Source organism: Pan paniscus, chromosome 10 (assembly GCF_029289425.2).
Source record: "Pan paniscus chromosome 10, NHGRI_mPanPan1-v2.0_pri, whole genome shotgun sequence".
In the NCBI taxonomy this organism is placed as follows: domain Eukaryota; kingdom Metazoa; phylum Chordata; class Mammalia; order Primates; family Hominidae; genus Pan; species Pan paniscus.
In genome coordinates this window covers 15,602,794-15,625,244 of record NC_073259.2, presented here as the reverse complement: position 1 = coordinate 15,625,244, position 22,451 = coordinate 15,602,794, and the positions used below count along the sequence as shown (strand labels likewise).

At 37.8% G+C, this 22,451-nt stretch overlaps 1 protein-coding gene across 5 annotated transcripts; it reads left to right on the top strand.

The window, feature by feature from the left end:
• Positions 1–7,664: 7,664 nt before the first annotated feature.
• Positions 7,665–20,608, top strand: CLEC7A (C-type lectin domain containing 7A). Of its 5 annotated transcripts, XM_034935345.3 has the most exons (6): positions 7,669–7,917; positions 10,068–10,166; positions 11,205–11,342; positions 12,460–12,611; positions 14,239–14,357; positions 19,019–20,608. In XM_034935345.3, the coding sequence occupies exons 1-6, from the start codon at positions 7,815–7,817 to the stop codon at positions 19,149–19,151; spliced, it is 744 nt and encodes a 247-aa protein (XP_034791236.1). In that variant the 5' UTR covers positions 7,669–7,814; the 3' UTR covers positions 19,152–20,608. The 5 variants fall into 5 exon arrangements, with proteins under 5 accessions (XP_034791237.1, XP_034791236.1, XP_008953237.1 ...); XM_034935346.4 differs by lacking the exon at positions 14,239–14,357 and having other exon boundaries at positions 7,665–7,917; XM_003829635.4 differs by lacking the exon at positions 11,205–11,342 and having other exon boundaries at positions 7,673–7,917.
• Positions 20,609–22,451: the final 1,843 nt, after the last annotated feature.

Here is a 22,451-nt window from a genome sequence, read left to right as displayed (position 1 = left end):
AACTATGATCTTTTCCAGCCTCGATGTTGGGAAAGGGCACTGTTCCTTGCTGTGTGTGAGCACTGGGAAGTGTTTCATCTAATCAGTTTGGATGTTTCTTTCCTTGGACCCTCTGGTAGCTCCTCACACTTGTGCTTTGATCTGAACTCTGCTGAGTCCTCAAGCAAGATCCTCTGTAGATCTCTGAGTTCTTTCTTGATGCGCCTACTCTTCTCTTGTACTCTCCTCTGAACTCTGTTTGCCTTTTTCTTCTCTGTCTTTCAGCTTTATATATCTTTAATCCATGGAGTTTACCAGCCTCATCCTCAGTTCCCCTTCCCTGTGTGTGGCCTGGAAACATTCTAAACTTGGTAAGCTAGGGCGATTATAGAGCTCACCTTGCTTGCTTTCCATCTCTCAGGAATCACTGTCCTTGATTACCTGATAGCCAGTGTTTTAAAAACTATTGCTTTATATATGTATATCCTTTTGTTTGTTTTAATTTGGAAGGTGAATTGAGTCCTTGTTACTCTATTGCGGCTATAAGAAAAAGTTCAAGATAACTATTTTGTAATTAGGTATTTAAGCTTCTCTTTCTGTTAGAGCTACTGATATCATTGAACAAAGATAAGTTGAACTGAGAGTATCCCTGGGGAAAAAAACTGTACTTCAATACTGAAAGATGGATTCTTGACTTTGTGTCTGGTAGCTTCTATTTCAAAGTTGATGACAGAGCTATCTTCTTTAGCCAAGCTCACAGTGCCTGTGAGTCATTGTCCATTTGCCCTTACTATTTCTGTCTTCAATCTTTATAGACACTGGTGCATTATTTTCTTAAACCTTAGATTCAGAGGCAATTGCCATGATCTGATCTATCCTGGGGATAATTCTATTAGTTCATATACTGCTTTTTGATCCCAACTATATCATTTAAATCAGGGCTACAACTTCAGCTCTTGGCCTGAAGGCTGTTATGTGCATGCTGTGATCTAAGACAAATTTTTACATTTTAAAAGGGTTATTAAAAATATATGCAGCAAAGACTGAAAGTGGACTGCAAAATCTAAAATAGTTACCCTCTCTCCCTTTTCAGAAGATATTTACTGACTCCTGATGTAAATAAACTATTGTTCATGCATGCATTTCTTTAATGAGAAATAAATATGATAGTTAAGCACAAGGGCTCTGAAGTTGAACTGAGTTCAAATCCCAGTTAATTACTGAACATTTCTGTTGTCTAAGGCAAGTTATGTACCTTCTTAATGCCTTGAAGTTCTCAAGTGAAAGAGGAATATCACTAATAGCTACCTCAGAGATATTTGAGGATTTAATGGAATGATGTTTATAAAGTCCTTCGCAATGTGCCTAGAATTTGGTAAGAGTTTAAGAAATGTTAGCTACTCATATATTTGTTTATTTTTTAATCTTCTTAAAGCCCTATAAATATTTCTAGTTTTGATTGTCGATTCTTAAGTTCTTAGAACATATTGGTCAAATAATCTGAAGGACCTGTTAATTAGGTTTAATTGCACTGGTAAACATTGCTTTGGATTCTTTGTTGTTGTTGTTGTTAAAATAGCATGCTGTGGAACATATCCTGACTTGGCCCATCTTTTACTAACCATAAAAAGTAACGTCCAGCATTTCTGCAGTTTTTTTTTTAATTGTGGAGATTTTTCTGAGGTTTATTGGGGCTCTGAAAGAAAACTTGAGTTGGTATGGGAACAGATGGTATATAAGTGAATGTAATTTCAAATATCCAATTACCTTAGAGTATTTCATACAGTAAACTTTGGGCTGTGCTGGCTTAGCAGAATGTGTACACTTTCCTGAATTTATTGTTTAAGGTTTTTTTGTTTGTTTTGTTTTTGTTTTTTTGCTTGTTTATTTATTTATTTATTTTTTTGAGACAGAGTCTCATGCAGCCATCCAGGCTGGAGCGCAGTGGCATGATCTTGGTTCAATGCAACCACTATCTCCTGGGTTCAAGCGATTCTCCCGTCTCAGCCTCCCGAGTAGCTGGGATTACAAGCACCCGCCATCATGCATGGCTAATTTTTGTATTTTGGTAGAGACAGGGTTTCACCATGTTGACCAGGCTGGTCTTGAACTCCTGACCTCAGGTGATCCATCCGCCTTGGCCTCCCAAAGTGCTAGGATTACAGGCGTGAGTCACTGCGCCAGGCCTGTTCAAGTTTTTAAAACGTAACAAGTAAAATGAGCAAATTTAAGGCATTCCATCTTTATATTAATATCTTCAAATGTACTTCCTTTGCATCTGTGTTTATCTCCCAGATCCTCTTAATCTCCACTTTTCCATGATCCCCCTCATCCCATGATGGATAACACCTGTAAAAATGTGCCACAACCCATAAAACTAATGGAGTACTCGTTTCCTGGAAGTAAATTAAAAATATCTGGATATATTTTTAATATTATTCTTTACATATGCATACATTTTAATTGTTATTCATATATATATATAAAAGAATTGAGGAGTTCTAAGCATTGACAGAGTTGGGAAGCACAGAATTAAGTAGGAGTATCATCCATCTGACTTGTATGTGGACCATAAGGAAATCTGAGGGCTTTGATAATTATTAAACTGACCTTCGGTGACAACACAGTTAAATTTAATGGTCCATGTTATATTCCAAAAAACAGTCAAATGTCTCAGATCTTCCCTAGTTCTTTTACTCCTTTAACAGCACAGCTGATAGATAATTTGTATCTCAACTCTCAGATAACATACAATCCAATAGCAATATTATAAATAATTCAAATTCAGTAAAGCATCCTATAATACTGATAGCAGAAATCTATCTCAGTATATTCATAAATATCAAATTGTCTGCCTTCGGTAAGCTTACACAACATTGTCTTATTTATTTACAATAAATACCAAACCTTTTACAAATTAAAATAATTACTTATGCCTGTCTTATTACTTTGTTATATTTTGAAAATGCTATAGGATATCTACTACGTAATTTTTTTTTTTTTTTTTTTTGAGACAAGGTCTTGCTCTGTTGCCCAGGCTGGAATGCAGTGGCACTATCTTGGTTCACTGAAACCTCCACCTCCTGGGTTCCAGCTATTCTTGTGCCTCAGCTTCCCGAGTAGCTGGGACTACAGGCATGTACCACCATGTCAGCTAATTTCTGTATTTTTAGTAGAGATGGGGTTTCACCATGTTGGCCAGGCTGGTCTCGAACTCCTGGCCTCAAGCAATCAACCCACATGGGCCACCCAAAGTGCTGGGATTACAGGTGTTAGGCACTGCACCTGACCAGCTGTGTAATTTTTAAAAGGCTGAATATATACTTCAGTAAGTTAGATAAAAAATAACAACTTCAGATATTTTGATTTCCCCTTTACTCTTATTTTTACAAAGATATATGGATTAGAATTGTTTTTTTCTCATTTTTGGTTTATTCATTAATTAATTCATTTATTTATCAACGCTCTAGTGAATACCTTCTTTCTTTAGTGCTAACAGGGTTGACAGTAATGAATATACTTAGAACCTGTTCTCGTGGTGCCTACAGTGTGGTATGGAGGAAGAAAATAAACAAATTAAAAATAGATAGCTATATGATCTTATTCATCCATTTAATGTAGTCAATGCATCACTCTAGGCACTGGGAGTTGGTACTGAGCAAGATATGTTCCCTTCTTTCTGGGAACTGATGGTGGCAGAAATTTAAAATTAAAAATAAATGTGCATGGTAATTATTGAACTCTAACAGGTGATCTTAATAGAAGCTAACTCCTAATGATGATAATTCCTTAGGAATGAAGAACCATAGATGCCTTTTAGCAGAATGAAAGTGCCATTTTTATTATGAGACAGGTCTAGCCTGCAGAAATTTTTCAGTTTTACTTGCAAATGAGTAAAATAGATTAACTTCCTCTAACTTACCTTGAAATTCCTAAAACGAAGCAGCAGATGGCACCGTCACCTCATTCATGCCTGCTGATTTTACCACATCATTTTGGTTAACTCATGCTGGCTTAGCTGAGCTCAAACACCACAGGGAATCTATTTTTATCAGTTTTTCTGTACTTACCTTATTTGCCATACAAGGATCCCAACAGAGATTTAAGACCCATTATCATTTTACTGGTGAAGAAGCAAGCATAGAAAATTAAACAATACATCTAAAGTCACACAGTCCATCAGTGACAGAGTCAGAAGCAGCAATGCCACATGCTGCATTTACTGGATAGAACGTAGACTCTGAAATTCGAAGCTCTACAAGTAACTTGAAGTTTTTTCCTTCGTATGTAATTTAATTCACCTATATTGAGCTGTTTCTTTTTTTTAATTATTTATTTATTTTGTTTTGAGGTGAGGTCTCACACTGTTGCCCAGGCTGGAGTGCAGTGGTGCAATCTCTGCCTCCCGTGTTCAAGCAATTCTCTCACCTCAGCCTCCCGAGTAGCTGGGATTACAGGGGCGTGCCACCATTCCTGGCTAATTTTTGTATTTTCAGTAGAGATGGGGTTTTACCATGTTGGCCAGGCTGGTCTCAAACTCCTGACCTCAGGTTATCCACCCATCTAGACCTCCCAAAGTGCTTAGATTATAGGTGTGAGCCACTGCGTCCACCTTTTTTTTTTGTTTGTTTGCTTTTTTAGACAGTCTTACTCTGTTGCCCAGGCTGGAGTGTAGTGTCAGGATCTCAGCTCACTGCAGCCTCCTCTGCCTCCCGGATTCAAAGGATTCATGCTTCAACCTCCCGAGCAGCTGGGATTACAGGCCTGTACCACCATGCCCTGCTAATTTTTGTGTTTCTAGTAGAGATGGGGTTTTGCCACGTTGGCCAGGCTGGTCTTGAACTCTTGGCCTCAAGTGATCTGCCCGCCTCGGCCTCCCAAAGTGCTGGGATTACAGATGTGAGCCACTGTGCCCGGCCTGTTATCCCTCTTTTAAAAAGTGAATGGAATTTGTCAGGTGAATAGCTTCCAAATATTTTCATTGCTCAATTGCTTTTTTTCTAAATGAAATTGTATATAAAATTTCCACCTATCAAAAAAGCAACATCAGAGATGCTCTGGTTGAATCAATACTGGGACAGTCCAGAGACCTTCCTGTTTGGCCTGTCCTGCATCACATTCTGCTGTATTTTTCTACTAAAGATGATGCTGAGTTATAGGATACAGAACTGAAACATGGATGTCCAATAAAGTAACAAAAGTGAATGCAATGGAACACAGAGCCGCTATGGGTAAAATAAAGAGGGATGACCCACAGGTAACCTAAAGCAAACAAATAAACATACACAGCTGAATTTTGCTTCCTATGCCATTTTTTTTTTGACTCCCACATTTGGAGATGCTTTTTTTTCTCTTCCAAGGTTTCTACATTTGTACCCACAACAGGAATGGTCTATTTCAAGGGTAGATTTTACCTCCATGCCATTGCTCAAGAGTCTCCTGAAACTATCTCCTGCAGTCAAGATGAAAATGGCCAATTCAGCACTACTTAAAAGGCCAGCCTGAGGAAGCCCAATGCTGCTAGGAGAATTTACTTTTTGTTCCAGTTAAAACTTGTTAACAGGCCAGGCGCAGTGGCTCATGCCTGTAATCCCAGCACCTTGGGAGGCCGAGGTGGGCGGATCACAAGGTCAGGAGATCGAGACCATCCTGGTTAACACGATGAAACCCTGTCTCTACTAAAAATACAAAAAATTAGCCAGCCGTGGTGGCGGGCGCCTGTAGTCCCAGCTACTCGGGAGGCTGAGGCAGGAGAATGGCGTGAACCCAGGTGGCAGAGCTTGCAGTCAGCCGAAATCACGCCACTGCACTCCAGCGTGGGTGACAGAGCGAGACTCTGTCTCAAAACAACAACAACAACAAAAAACTTGGTAACAGATAGGCTCCTGAATTCCTTTTAGAGCAGTTACTTTAGAAATCTTACAGTTAGGCCAGGTGCAGTGGCTCACGCCTGTAATCCCAGCACTTTGGGAGGCCGAGGCACGCGGATCACCAGAGGTCGGGAGTTCAAGACCAGCCTGACCAACATGGAGAAATGCTGTCTCTACTAAAAATACAAAATTAGCCTGGCGTGGTGGCGCATGCCTGTAATCCCAGCTTACTCAGGAGGCTGAGGCAGGAGAATCGCTTGAAACCGGGAGGCGGAGGTTGTGGTGAGCCGAGATCGTGCCATTTGCACACCAGCCTGGGCAACGACAGCAAAATTTCATCTAAAAAAAAAAAAAAAAGAAAGAAAAGAAAAAGAAATCTTACAGTTAAATTCTTTCTCTGCCCTTTGAGAAGCAAATCTACCACACAGAACTGTTTCTTCAAGGACTTGGGAGCTGTTTCTTTGAAATGCAAACATTCAGGAAGATAAATCTTGCTCTTTCTTTCAGATGCAGCATAAGGACCAACTTAGCTGGGTGCTTCACTTCAACTATCACCATGTCCTTCTGTCATATAGACAGGCAAAGTTTCTCTGTCCTCTGGATAAGGGCCAATTAACAAATCCAGAGGGTCTAGTCACATTAACTTTCCTTAACACCACTCAGTATCTTTTCCTTAGCAAACTCCACTTTAAAATGTCATCAGCTTTACTTTTGGGGAAGTTGAGTTCAGTTAATGCTGCACTGGTTCCTGTTGCAATGGTATTACTGAATAAAACCTGTCCTCACCACATTAACTAGTATCCAGATTTGTTGATCTTTGACAACACTCAGATGTCTCCTGCACTCTACTGGCTTCAAGGTCGGATAAATGAGTTGAACACCTCTTCAGTTTCCAGCAATGTTAGGTGTTTTCTATATTTCTTTGATTTGATCATTACTATGGAAACTAGAAGAGAGGGAAAAAAATCAAACATCTAACATAATATTTCAGTCCCAACACCTTCCATAAGCTGTTCCTTGCAATATAAGTGTACGGAATGATGAAAGAGGCAGTGTAGCGTAACAGAAAAGTTTTGCAGCAAGAGTCAGCTTTGATTTGATTTTGATTTTGATTTTGATTTGATTTGATTTGATTCCTTGCTCTAAATTTTAAAAATTAGCTTCTTAAACCTGAGAAAGAGACTAAATTTTCTCTGTCTCATTTTTTCATTTGAAAATAGAAATAATAATGCCTACTATATAGACTTGGAAAAGTGAGATTGAACAAGAAAACATGTACAACATGTGGTACTTAGCTCATAGTAATTGTTCAATAAATGTTATTTTGTCTTAATATCTGATAATTCCCAAAGAGATTTGTTTTCTCTGTCTGTTGCTACAACAATGCACCTCCTCATGCCATCCCTCATTTACCTATCTATATATTTCCTTTATTAAGCAATGAGTTTCTTCATAGGTATCATTTTTTCTTGTATTGTAAGCTCCTACCAATTGAAAAGGTGGGCATCCAGTACCTGTTTATGAAATTTTAAAAATACATGAATAAATACATGAACAAAGTTATGGTAAACTTGGAGCACCAAAACTGTAATAGTTTACATCGGTTAAATTAATTAATGTCAGATTTAGTTGTGAGAGTAATGAAGGCAGCATAAGACATTATGCATTTTTCTTACATTTGGTCTGAAACAAAGACTCATCTGCTATGCTGCCTTTTAGTTTTCCTGAGTCAGCAGTCTCAGAAACAGGATCTAAAGGTACAAATGGAAAATTACCACAGCATAGTTTCATTTCCTGCTCTTGAATATCTGGTTGAACTACTTAAGCTTAATTTGTTAAACTCCGGTAAGTATCTAGCCCACATGATTTGACTCAGAGATTCTCTTTCGTCCACAGACAGTCATCTCAGGAGCAGAAAGAAAAGAGCTCCCAAATGCTATATCTATTCAGGGGCTCTCAAGAACAATGGAATATCATCCTGATTTAGAAAATTTGGATGAAGATGGATATACTCAATTACACTTCGACTCTCGAAGCAATACCAGGATAGCTGTTGTTTCAGAGAAAGGTATATATATATGTTTTTTCTAATGTGTGCCTTTAGCTCTCCCGTTTGAAAAGATATAAGGGGAGGCTGGGCATGGTGGCTCACACCTGTAATCCCAGCACTTTGGGAGGCCAAGGCGGGTGGATTGACTGAGGTCAGGAGTTCGAGGCCAGCTTGGCTAACGTGGTGAAACTCTGTCTCTACTAAAAATACAAAAATTAGCCGGGCATGGTGGTGCACGCCTGTAGTTCCAGGTACTTGGGAGGCTGAGGTGGGAGAATCACTTGAACCTGGGAGGTGGAGGTTGCAGTGAGCCAAGATCATGCCAATGCACTCCAGCCTGGGTGGCAGAGCAAGACTCCATCTCTGAAAAAAAATAAAAATAAAAACAAACAAAAAAACAAAACAAAAAGATATAAGGGGAGAAAATTTGAGAGGCTCATGATGTGTACATTTTTATGGATATACTTTTAAAGGCTTCAGATGTCACTGAAGATAAATTGAATGCACCCTAAACCTTTTTTCATGAAAATTATTCAGTGACCAATTATTAGTGTTTAAATTAATTATGTCTGATGGCAGAAAATAGAATTTCTCTTTTCTATAGATATAGACATTTCATCAGTGAGGAATTGGTAATAAGTGGGATAATGCACAAAGATAAAGGATTTCTGTATGAGTGACTTGTTGCTTGTTTGATAGAAAGGCTAGATTATCGAATGGAGGCCAGGAAACTTAAAGAAGTATATATATGAACAACATTTTTTTTTTTGTGGTAAGAGATTAATTTAAATTGTTTTTAAACAAAAAACAATTATTGGTATACCAGTGATGGAAAATATATGAACATATGGTAGATAAAAACATCCCACCAGCAGGACATGAGTCTTAAACAAAGTGTAAATGAAATGAAATAGAAAGAAGGGCATTGGAGGATCTCTGTATTCATAGAATGGGTGATTTAGCCTACTCTACGATTCTCCTATGTGACAGTTCTATGAAATGTCCTGACAGCTTAGTCACAGTGGAAAGCAGAAATACATTCTGGTTATGGCAATGTTCACACAAAATTAGTTCCCTATTATCTTTGAGAGAGAGAGATCATTTGTCGGTTTTGACACCAGAGTTTGCTTTCTTCTGCTTTCTGGTTATTCACACTGCACAAATATTTTCCTCTCAGCACTGATGTAATTCTTTTCTTGGGCAACCTATTGAGGAAGCGTGGAAAAAGTGGATGAGGCAAGAGGTAGGGAGACATGCGCATGTTTATGCATATGTGTAGGCAAACGGTATCCTGTAACAACACACCTATCATGTGCTAGCAGTCTCTAAACAAGGTGCTTTTATATGTGTTAGCTCGTTTAATTCCCACAATAATCCTTTGAGATATTATTACCCCAGTTTCACAAAGAGGAATAAAAAACAACAAAGGGAGTAATTTGCCCAGGGTCATGCAACAAACATATGAAAAGGGAAAATTACCCTTAGTAATCAGTGCTATCTCCCCAACATTAAGCTATTTCCTCTAAGAATCAGTGGGATTTCAGGAATCCTACTAATGTCAAGACCTGTAGATGTCAATGTGGAACTGAAATTAGGAGCATACAGTTATCAAGCCAATGTGCCGAAATTACAATTCCAGCAATTGAAGAAGAAGGTATCCTTACTGGTGGAGAAGCACAGCGAATCCTAGGTGACCAGGTAACCTAGGCAGTGATTAATAATTCACTTAAAAATTTGCCAGTATTTTTTGTTGTTGTTGTTGTGTGTGTGTGTGTGTGTGTGTGTGTGTGTGTGTGTGTGTTTTAACAGGGTATCACTCTTTTGCCTATGCTGCTCTGGAATTCCTAGGCTCAAGTGATCCTCCTGCCACAGCCTCCAGAGTAGCTGGGACTACAGGAGCTCACCACAATGCCCAGCTAATTAAATTTCTTTTTCTTTCTTTCTTTTTCTTTTTTTTTTTTTTTTGGTAGGGACAGGGTCTCCCTGTGTTGCCCAGGCTGGTCTTGAGCTTCTGGCCTCAAGCAATCCTCCTACCTCAGTCTCCCTTCTAGGATTACAGGTGTGAGCCACCGTGCAAGGCCAGATTTTTGATGAACTGTAGAATTAAACTGCCCCACCATCCGTCATTCTCTTTCTTTATTCCATTTCTGCCCCCTCTGGCTCCTCAGGATCGTGTGCTGCATCTCCTCCTTGGCGCCTCATTGCTGTAATTTTGGGAATCCTATGCTTGGTAATACTGGTGATAGCTGTGGTCCTGGGTACCATGGGTGAGTATTTGGTGGAGGAGATTAACAACAGACAATTTAGTAAGCAATTATTATGTGCCAGGCACTCTTTTAAGGGCTTGACATGCATAATCTACTTTAATTTGTATATAATCTGGTTTTATCTGTATTGGGTTGGTGCTGTTAATGCCCATTTCACTTATAAAGGGTGTGAGAGACTGAGAGGTTATTTTACCTTTCCAGGGTTATAAGCTAGTTAGTGGTGGGACCATGATTAGAAATTTGGGTGATCTGTCTAAAAAACTCATACTCTTAACTACATTGCTCTCCTACCTCCCTTGCATAGCTGGTTTCAAAGCTGTGGAATTCAAAGGATAAATTAATGAAGAAAACAAGCGGAGCTGAAGAAGAAAGTACAATATGGTGCTGTCTTCCTAATGAAATAAATTCACTAAATGGACATTAAGCTATTTTTATGATTCACATTATTTAAGGAAATTATTTCCGATCTTTAATATAAACACCTTTGAATACACCAGAAATTTCCTGAGGCACTTGGTCTTAAGTTGATATTTTGTAATGGATTAATTTTTTTTTAGATTTTATATCACATGCAATCTGTTGTCAGTCACCTTCAGAGAGTCTTCATGACATTCCTTAATTAGTCAAATGTTTATTGAGTGCATTCTATGTTATAGGTACTGGGCAGTTTCTCAAGGATCTCTCATTTTTAAATAACAGAAGAAAGGTGAAAGATGTTGCTATTTCAAATCTGTCATGGGTCCAATTGACTCTATGACATTTGCCTCTTGCTGCCTCCCTCATTCTATTTCTTCTTCTCCACCTTCTTTTTTCTTTTCTTTTCTTTTTTTTTACTATACCTCCTTTATAAAAGTTATGTATTTCTTTTCATCTATTCTATCAACCGTCTTTGTCTCTCCACAGCAATATATCATCTATTTATCATTAATCAATAATGTATTCTTTTATTCCAATAACATTTGGGTTTTGGGATTTTAATTTTCAAACACAGCAGAATGACGTTTTTTCTGTCACTATTATTATTGTTGGTATGTGAAGCTATTTGGAGATCCAATTCAGGAAGCAACACATTGGAGAATGGCTACTTTCCATCAAGAAATAAAGAGAACCACAGTCAACCCACACAATCATCTTTAGAAGACAGTGTGACTCCTACCAAAGCTGTCAAAACCACAGGCAAGGGCATAGTTAAAGGACGGAATCTTGACTCAAGAGGGTTAATTCTTGGTGCTGATGCCTGGGGCAGGGGTGTAAAGAAAAACACTTAGATTCAATGATTGTAAATTTAAGGCAAATACACATATTAGTATTACCTTAGTGTAATGTATCCCTGTCATATATACAATAAGGTGAAATTATAAGTACCCTATGCAGTTGGCTGGACAGTTCTAAATTGGACTTTATTAATTTTTAAAATCAGTAACTGATTTATCACTGGCTATGTGCTTAGATCTACAGGAGATCATATAATTTGATACAAATAAAAGTGTTCTCTCCCCTTACAGAATTGACATTTTAAATGCGATACAGTTAGAGTAGGAAATATGACATTAGAAAGGAAGAATGACAGGGAGAAAGGAAAGAAGGGAAAATGTTGCCAAGAATAAGGAAGCTATATTAAAAATATACAAAAGAGGTAGACCGAATACACATGTCCCTGAAAACTCATCAAATTTGTTTAACCATACAATTTCATTTACTTAATTACAATTCTATACACACTTGACTTTTACTTCTAATTGCATCATAATTGACTATGACTTAATGTTTTCACTTCAATTTTTCATCTCTGGACCCATACCTTCTCACTATTTTTATTAAGTAGCTAATAATATATAACAGAGATAGTGTGTAATATGAATAATTGACCTATACTTTTCTCACTTGGAAAGTCACATTATGAAGTAGATCTTACATCATAAAATAAGAAGCAATATGAAATTGCTGTGTACCTCAATGATTGATTGTGAGTGGACTTATTTTAAGGAGTTATTAAGGAGAAAGGTAGTTTTGAGCTGAATTAGAAGGAATAGAAGACAAGTGAAGAAAAAAAGGATGGTTGGCTGCCTAAAATACTATTTATAGCTAGTTCGTTTTTAAATTTTAAATGAATAGGAAGATTTTAATGTATTCTCATCTGTAAAATCATATCCCTATAGTTCGAATTGACAATGAAATATAAAAATGGCAACTCATTGGTTATTTCATAAGTGTCCTTAAGATGAATGGTGTTCACACTAAAAGAGTGAATTGGTATGCTATGAACCTCATGGTACTAATCTTTTATTTCCAGAGGTTCTTTCCAGCCCTTGTCCTCCTAATTGGATTATATATGAGAAGAGCTGTTATCTATTCAGCATGTCACTAAATTCCTGGGATGGAAGTAAAAGACAATGCTCGCAACTGGGCTCTAATCTCCTAAAGATAGACAGCTCAAATGAATTGGTAAGTGTAGACTTCTGTTATAATTATCTGTGGTGTGTATCCAGAAGGAAGATAGAGGGAGATTCCAGGTAATGACAATTTTTCCTAAAATGAAGTCTTTTTTTTTTTTTTTTTTTTTTGAGGCAGTCTCACTCTGCTGCCCAAGCTAGAGTGCAGTGAAGCCTCGACATCCCAGGCTCAAGTGATCCTCCCACCTCAGCTTCCTGAGTAGTTAGGACTACAGGGTGCACCACCACACTCGTCTAATTTTTTTTGTATTTTTCATAGAGACGAGGTTTCTCCATATCATCTGGGCTGGTCTCAAAATCCTGGGCACAAGCGATCTGCCTACCTCGATCTCCCAGTGTTGGGATTACAGGTGTAAGCCACCACACTTGGCCAAAATTCATTTTTAATATCTCTATAATTATAATCATAGCATGCCTTAAGCACATAAAGTGCATAGTATATGCTTTTATTTTTAACTAATTTAAAAAACTGTGTTTCGCCTTAAAACAAATCCTTTCAAACATACTCCATGTATGCATGACTACAATAATCAGGACACTACCCATTTTTGTGAGTTTGTATTTCAATTTTTAAATATGGTGGAAGTAAAGTAGAAAATTCTTCTCCTTGTCATCATAATTATCAAGAAAAATGGCAACAAAGATAATATATGTTTAGAAATTATTTACTCTTTGCAAGATACTGGGAAAGGCAAAGAGGGTTAAAACATAACCCTGCTATCACAGGACACATATAATCTTTTAAGTAAAAAAAAAGCAACTCAGCAGCTATTAAAAGTTAAATATCTGGCATTAGCAATAAATGCTATAGGAGTTTAAAGAGATCCCCGTGTTCCTAAGAAGTTTTCAGAAAAAGTGGCACTTATAACACACATCATGAATGAAGGGTAGAGCTTCAATGAGGTAAGATAAGGGGTTAATAGGAAAAATTCTATGTTATAAATCCAAACCAGTCTATAACTTCTACACCTACTTTCACTATTCTTATTTTGTTTTTGTTTCTGTAATGTCTTACCCAGTAGTAATAATTTATATTAAAGTTAATGGAACTAGATATATGGCAAAGAAAGAGTATTGGATTACAAGTCTATCTGACTTTTAGGCCAGCCTATAATTGAAAATAAATTGTTATAGATTTGTAAACAATTCAGATATCTTCACTGAACCTCAGATTACATATTCATAAAATATACAGTTGGACTAAATTATTTTTAAGTTGTTACCTAACTCTGAGAAGTACTTCTTAACAAAAGTAGCGTCAATTTATTTCTTCAATTGGAGGAGAAGACAATGGCTAATCATCCATGAAAACTGCCTAGGGGGACTGTCATCTGGGATTTTGTCAGATAGGTTGAATGGAGGCAGTCCAGTCCTCACATTACAAATCTATTCTTTTGGAAAATTAAATGATAATTACTTTAAATAAATAAGATAGGCCTTTTGAGACATTCAATGACATTCAAAAATTGGCACTTCTCTCTAGGTTGATGTCAGGTTAGGCATGCATTCTTTACCAAAGTGATTCAATCAGTTGTCTTTTTCTCAGCGTCCATGATAATAGTTTCTTTCTCTCTCTCTCTCTCTCTCTTTATTATATATTTGTATATGTTTCATTACAGGGATTTATAGTAAAACAAGTGTCTTCCCAACCTGATAATTCATTTTGGATAGGCCTTTCTCGGCCCCAGACTGAGGTACCATGGCTCTGGGAGGATGGATCAACATTCTCTTCTAACTTGTAAGTGTTTGGAGAGACAATGCTTCATCCTTTTTCTCAGAGAGGTTTCCATCTCATCTATGAAAACCTCTGTCAAGCAGCTAAGAACCTGATTTGCTCACCATATATGAGAAAGAGAGGGAGAAAGATATAGAAGAAGAGAAAGAGTGAACTAGGACAAGAGGAGAAAGATGAGGAGGACCTTAGAGTGAAAAAGAGTGAGGCCATCTAGTAGCATCAACACAGATATTCTTCTGGTTTTCTTACCAGGGAGGCATCGACATGTTTGAAGTTGTCCAGGCAAGGAGCAGTCACTGTCAGTCAGTGTAACCCCCTGGTTAAGAGCATGGGTTTTGAAGCCAGGCCTCAGTTTGGGTTAATGATTACCCCACTCACTGATTGTGTGACACTGGGGATAAGTCACTTTTCCTCTCTGAGTCCCATTTTCCATAAACAAGAATAGAAAGGTGCTCTTGGCCGGGTGTGGTGGCTCACACCCGTAATCCCAGCACTTTGGGAGGCCCAGGTGGGCGGATCAATTGAGGTCAGGAGTTTGAGACCAGCCTGACCAACATGGTGAAACCCCACCTCCACTAAAAAATTAGCCGGGTGTGGTGGCATTGCCTGAAATCCCAGCTACTCAGGAGGCTGAGGCAGGAGAATTGCTTGGACCTGGGAGACAGAGGTTGCAGTGAGCTGAGATTGCACCATTGCACTCCAGCCTGGATGACAGAGTGAGACTCCAGTGAGACTCCAACTCAAAAAAAAAAAAAGAAAAAAAGAAAAAAAGAAAGAGTGCTTTCCTCTTAGAATTGTGAGATGGGTATAAAAGTAAAATAATTTAGCACGGTGTCTTGTACATAGTTAATGTGTGAGACTTATTATTAAGTTAAAAAGCAACCACATTTTCACATTTTGCATTTTAGAAAGATATTTTAAACGTATTTCACATTTGCCTGATGATACATTATTCCTTATTATGTGGTTTCTGTCACTGCTGTTGTCATTCATTTGCTTTTTAATATCTGCAGAATATGAAATATGTCTCTTCTAAGTTCTTATTATTAGTGTGTGTGTGTGCACACCTGTGTGTGTTTTTTCATTTGTCTCAGTAGGAGTACCGTTCAATTTGGTTTTTCAAAGAAAGTAACTTTTGACTTTGTTGACTCTGTCTCTTTTTATTATTTCTTTCATTAACTTTTATTCTAATCTGTATTACTTCCTTCCATCTAATTTATTTTTATTTTATTTTGTTTTATTTTTTGAGACAGAGTCTCGCTCTGTCGCCCAGGCTGGAGTGCAGTGGCGATCTCGGCTCACTGCCAGCTCCGCCTCCCGGGTTCACGCCATTCTCCTGCCTCAGCCTCCTGAGTAGCTGGGACTACAGGCGCCCGCCACCATGCCCGGCTAATTTTTTGTATGTTTAGTAGAGACGGGGTTTCACCGTGTTAGCCAGGATGGTCTCGATCTCCTGACCTAATTTATTTGTTTTAAATTTGCTATTCCATCTCAAACTTCTCGTATTGGCTGCTTGCCTCATGAATTTAAGCCTTCCTTTATCTCAAGTATGTAGACTTAAGGCTATAATTTTAATGTATTTTCATTGTCTTTCAGTTCAAAATACTTTCTGATTTCCACTGTGAGCTGCTCTTTGACCCAGGAGTTATTTAGAAATGCATTTCTTAATTTACAAACATATGTGTTTCTGGTTATCTCTTTGTTTTAGGTTTCAGGCTTAGTTCCACTGTGATCAGAGAACATGCTCCACGTGCTTGTAGTTCTGTGATTTTTACGTGCTTCTTCCTCTTTCCATATGAAAAGAATTGTGTTGAAATCTTCTGCTGCGATTCTACTTACAGTTCTGTAAACATTTAATTCGATGTGTTGAAGCCGTGTTATCAGGCACATAAAGATTTAGAATTGTTACTTTTTTTCCCCTTTCTTTCCTCCTTTTTGGATGATTTAACACTTTTTCTTATTCTGTTTTTTTTTCTGTTCATTTGGAATGTGCTCTTTCATGTCTTTTACATCTCTTTTACTAATCTTTTAGTAATTGTTCTAGGAATTACACATGTATACTTCACTCATCAAAGACTAATATTAACTGACATTTTTATGTTCTTCCTGACCAATATAAAAATCATAGAGCATTCCTTTACTCTGTTGACTCTCTCCTCAATTTATATGCTATTATATTAATGTATTTATCTTTATTTATTTATTTTTATTTTATCGCCCAGGCTGGAGTGCAGTGGGGCAATCTTGGCTTACTGCAACCTCTGCCTCCTGGGTTCAAGCGATTCTCCCACCTCAGCCTCCTGAGTAGCTGGGACTACAGCTACGCGTCACCAGCTGGGTGTGGTGGTGGACGCCTGTAATCCCAGCTACTCTGAGGTTGAGGCACCAGAATTGCTTCAGCCCAGGAGACGGAGGTTGCAGTGAGCCGAGATCGCGCCACTGCACTCCAGCCTGGGTGACTGAGCCAGACTCAGTATTAAAAAAAAAAAGAAAAGAAAAAGAAAAAAGAAAAAAAGTAGCCCTTGGGCCGGGCGCGGGGACTGACGCCTATAATCCCAGCACTTTGGGAGGCCGAGGCAGGCGGATCACTTGAGCTCTGGAGTTCGATACCAGCCTGGCCAAAATGGTGAAACCCCATCTCTACAAAAAAAAAAAAAAAAGATATAAAAATTAGACAGACAAGGTGGCGCACAGATTTATGCAGTTAGTATTCATTTCAATTTGCCCACATATTTATGATTTTAGTTGTTTATTTCTTTCTTCCTTTCCAACTGTACATTACAGGTATTTTTTCTTAAGACTGATATTTCCAGTAAGTATAGAATTAGAGGTTTGTTGTTTTTCCTCTCAGCCACTCAAATATATTATTCCACTGTTTTCTATTTTTTATTGTTGTTTTTGAGAGGTCATCTGTTTGAAGGTAATATATGTTTTAAAACTAATGTGTTTACTCAGCACTGAAAAATTCTCAGCCATACTTGCTTCATATTTTGCTTTTCCCCATCTTTTTTCCCTTCTCCTGGAATCCCAGTTACATTCATTACAGACCCATTGACACCATCCTATATGTTTCTTTTGCTTTTTCCTGTGTTTTCATTCTTTTTTAGCTTTTTGCTCCAATCTATGTAATAACCTTTCACATATCTTCCGGTTCATCTATTTTTTCTCATCTGTGGCTAATCTACCGTTAAAAGCCTCTATTAAGTCTTTTATTTTGTTTGGTGACATTTTCAGTTTTATAATTTTAGTTTAGTTCTTTCTCAAATCTATTATTTCAACACGTATACTTCTACTTTTTCTTCCAACATTCTTAGTATTGTCTTCTAACTTTCAGAATACACTAACCATAGTTGTTTTAGCTTGTGTCTGATAATTCCAATTTTCTATATGTATCTGTTTCTGTTTTTTTTTTTTTTTTACTATTTTTCTTTTGTGTTGATTAGTTTTCTCTTATGTCAGATTGCTTTTTATAGGGTTGTTAACATTTTATCTTAAAATCTTTGTAGAATTAATTTGAAGTGTTTTTTCATTTGCCTCTGTTCTCACCACGAGGTCTGTTCACCCAATAGTGTGAACAGTACAAACTGCTGAGCATAATCACTTAACTGTTTTACTTCTACTAGGCTAAGTACAGTGAATTTATTAACAATCAGCCAAATGTATTTTCTACTTTCTTATAGCACTTGTTTGTCTTGAGTTTTCTCTTGCTATTTTAAATGTATGACTAGAGGACTCTTTCTATAATCACAAGTGGGCCCAAGTTAACATTTTCATATGTTACTACTCTTTGGTTTTCCGGGTGGCATTTATTTAATCTAGCTGTGTCTATGCCCCCAAAACACTTAGAGGTCAAGGAAAATTTTTAAGGAATAATGCTGGTCAGAGTTCTCCCTGAGGTCTGAATCTAAGTAGTTAATCTTAGCCTTAGTCATCGCTAAAGCAAAGTTTTCTCAATCTTCCAACCTCAGGGTCAAGAGGGAGAGATACATAACCAGGACAAAGAGTGCCAAGTCATAGCTTTTGCACTGAGGCTCAGTGATGCTCTTTGAGCTTGACTCATTAACACTGCTACTTAAGGAGATTGAAGACCAAACTGAACAGGACCATGCCTGCATTTAGCAGTGTTGATTTCCATAACTGTCAAGCATTGTATTATAATGTAATTCTGCTTCCAGGATACATTAAAATATACAGAGTTGTTTGCGCTGCCTTTAAATGGCCTGGGCATCTCTGATTCTCTTTTTAGTTCTAGATCCCTTTTAGCATTAATGCTTCTGCTTGGTCTACTCATTAAGTATATCCAGTAATAATTTAATTAAACTGTTACTTGATTTGATAAAGAAACATTTAAGTAATAGGCTGAAAGATATATAAAGAACTTTTTATAGAATATTAAATGATTTTTCTTCTTTGTCAGGAACTTTTTTTTAAGTTTATGCAGCTAGTAGCATTTCTTGAAAAAAAGTTAAGTCATTTTTCTGCCTTAATAATGGAGACTATTCATTTAACCACTTGAGATTCACAACAATTTAAGCCTCCTTTTCCAATAATAGAAACACTTCAGAAATCTTTTCACCAATATCCTTACTAATTTATTTGTGTGCCATGTAGACAATATTCCTTAACATTTGTTCTAATTACCTCACTGTATTCTATTTTAACAGATTTCAGATCAGAACCACAGCTACCCAAGAAAACCCATCTCCAGATTGTGTATGGATTCATGTGTCAGTCATTTATGACCAACTGTGTAGTGTGCCCTCATATAGTATTTGTGAGAAGAAGTTTTCAATGTAAGGGGAAGAGTGGAGAAGGAGAGAGAAATATGTGAGGTAGTAAGGAGGACAGAAAACAGAACAGAAAAGAGTAACAGCTGAGGTCAAGATAAATGCAGAAAATGTTTAGAGAGCTTGGCAAACTGTAATCTTAACCAAGAAATTGAAGGGAGAGGCTGTGATTTCTGTATTTGTCGACCTACAGGTAGGCTAGTATTATTTTTCTAGTTAGTAGATCCCTAGACATGGAATCAGGGCAGCCAAGCTTGAATTTTTATTTTTTATTTATTTTTTTTTTGAGATAGGGTCTCACTTTGTTACCCAGGCTGGAGTGCAGTGGCACAATCTCGACTCACTGCAGCTATCTCTCGCCTCAGCCCCTCAAGTAGCTGGGACTACAGGTGCATGCCACCATGCCAGGCTAATTTTTGGTGTTTTTTGTAGAGACTGGGTTTTGCCATGTTGACCAAGCTGGTCTCTAACTCCTGGGCTTAAGTGATCTGCCCGCCTTGGCCTCCCAAAGTGCTGGGATTACAGATGTGAACCCCACACCTGGCCCCAAGCTTGAATTTTCATTCTGCCATTGACTTGGCATTTACCTTGGGTAAGCCATAAGCAAATCTTAATTTCTGGCTCTATCAGAGTTGTTTCATGCTCAACAATGCCATTGAAGTGCATGGTGTGTTGCCACGATTTGACCCTCAACTTCTAGCAGTATATCAGTTATGAACTGAGGGTGAAATATATTTCTGAATAGCTAAATGAAGAAATGGGAAAAAATCTTCACCACAGTCAGAGCAATTTTATTATTTTCATCAGTATGATCATAATTATGATTATCATCTTTAAAAAGCAGGAACTCCTACTTTTTCTTTATCAATTAAATAGCTCAGAGAGTACGTCTGCCATATCTCTAACAGAATCTTTTTTTTTTTTTTTTTTTGAGACGGAGTTTCGCTCTTGTTGCCCAGGCTGGAGTGCAACAGCACGATCTCGGCTCACCGCAACCTCCGCCTCCTGGGTTCAAGCGATTCTCCTGCCTCAGCCTCCCACGTAGCTGGGATTACAGTCATGCACCACCACACCTGGCTAATTTTGTATTTTTTTAGTAGAGACAGGGTTTCTCCATGTCGGTCAGGGTAGTCCCGAACTCCTGACCTCAGGTGATCTGCCTGCCTCAGCCTCCCAAGTGCTGGGATTACAGGCGTGAGCCACTGCACCCAGCCTAGAATCTTGTATAATATGTAATTGTAGGGAAACTGCTCTCATAGGAAAGTTTTCTGCTTTTTAAATACAAAAATACATAAAAATACATAAAATCTGATGATGAATATAAAAAAGTAACCAATCTCATTGGAACAAGTATTAACATTTTGGAATATGTTTTATTAGTTTTGTGATGTACTGTTTTACAATTTTTACCATTTTTTCAGTAATTACTGTAAAATGGTATTATTGGAATGAAACTATATTTCCTCATGTGCTGATTTGTCTTATTTTTTTCGTACTTTCCCACTGGTGCTATTTTTATTTCCAATGGATATTTCTGTATTACTAGGGAGGCATTTACAGTCCTCTAATGTTGATTAATATGTGAAAAGAAATTGTACAAATTTTACTAAATTATTCAGTTTAAAATGGACGATTTTTGTGTTATGTGGATTTCATTTCAATAAAAAAAAAAACTCTTATCGAAAAACCCGTGGCCTCTAAATTATGTGCCTGTGTGTCACAATCACTATCACAATTTGCCCTCTCCCCAAAAATGATGATGAATTTGGTATGGGTGGAGTGGATATTTATAGTAGATATTTTGATATTAAAGTATTAATTTGCGATCTTAAAAATTTTAAAAACCTAAGAGAAGATAAAGATTTTTGTGAGGTTTACTATTGTTGTTTAATATGCAAATTTGTTTTCATTACTTAAAAAAATGTAGAAAGGGAAGAGATGGGTGCAGCAAACCACCATGGCACATATATACCTATGTAACAAATCTGCACGTTCTGCACGTGTATCCCAGAACTTAAAGTACAATTAAAAATACATACATAAATAAATAAATGATGTAATGTATAATAAACATAAAAAAGAAAGGGAAGAGATAGATCAGGCTGAGAACATGAGGAGTATGGTTAACTGTTTTAAGTAGTTAAAGCATAGGATGGAGTTTGGAAGAGATATCTAGTATTTTAATTTTGGTTTTGTTTTGATTCATTCCTCCTGGGTCCCCAGGACATAGTGGATGAGTCCAAGAAATTATGGTAATCAAGGTAAATAACTGGATGCTGAAGATCCAGCTGTACTAATCTAGTGAACAGACAGGCCAGGCAACCTAACCCATGACGTGGGTATCACGAAAGTGACGGTGTAAAGTACGATTGCTCTACGTTGTGCAAGACATACAGTACCTGACCTGTTGAGACACGTTTATATCACAGCTTATATGGAAATATACGTTAATAAACAGAAAACATTCACACTTTTCCAAGAGACAGAAAACATCCACACTTTTCCAAGAGACAGAAAAGGTGAAATAGCTGCTAGCCGAACCTCAGTCTTAAAGTTAAATTCGAGATGAGTAATGGTCACACCAGAGGACATGCTGAGGGGCCACCATGTTCACTTGTTTGGCTTATAGCAATAATTTTTGAAGTAGTCTCTGAGCCTTCACCCTTGCCCTCTACAGTCTATTTTCAAACAAATCAGAGTGAGACCATTAAATTTAAATAAAATCATGTCGGTTCTCTACTTAAAATTCTCATCAACTTCTCATGTATCTCAGAGTAAAAACAAAACAACATAAAAAAGAAATACCTTTGTAATTATCTATAAGACGCTACATATTCTGGCCCTCTTAACTTTGAGCTAATCTCCTACTTCCTTCATCTTTACTCACCGCACTCAGGACGCTGGCTTCTCTGTTGTTTCTCAACCATGTCAGGCGTGCTTCCACCTCAAGGTATTGGTGATTCTTATCTGCTTTACCTGAATGATTCTTTTATTTTTTTGAGACGGAGTCTTGCTCTGTCGTCCAGGCTGGAGTGCAGTGGCGCCATCTCTGCTCACCGCAAGCTCCGCCTCCCGGGTTCCCGCCATTCTCCTACCTCAGCCTCCCGAGTAGCTGGGACTACAGGTGCCCGCCATCACGCTTGGCTAATTTGTTTTCGTATTTTTTAGTAGAGACGGAGTTTCACTGTGTTAGCCAGGATGTTCTGGATCTCCTGATCTCATGATCCGCCCGCCTGGGCCTCCCAAAGTGCTGGGATTACAGGCGTGAGCCACCGCGCCTGGCCTGAATGATTCTTACCAGACAAAGCTG

Bases quoted from the DNA above. Each gene is read 5' to 3' on its own strand.
- CLEC7A (XM_034935345.3), top strand. From the start codon at position 7,815: ATGGAATATCATCCTGATTTAGAAAATTTGGATGAAGATGGATATACT. The intron at 7,918-10,067 runs GTATATATATAT...CTGGCTCCTCAG, and splicing joins AGCTGTTGTTTCAGAGAAAG to GATCGTGTGCTGCATCTCCT. The intron at 11,343-12,459 runs GCAAGGGCATAG...TTTTATTTCCAG, and splicing joins CAAAGCTGTCAAAACCACAG to AGGTTCTTTCCAGCCCTTGT.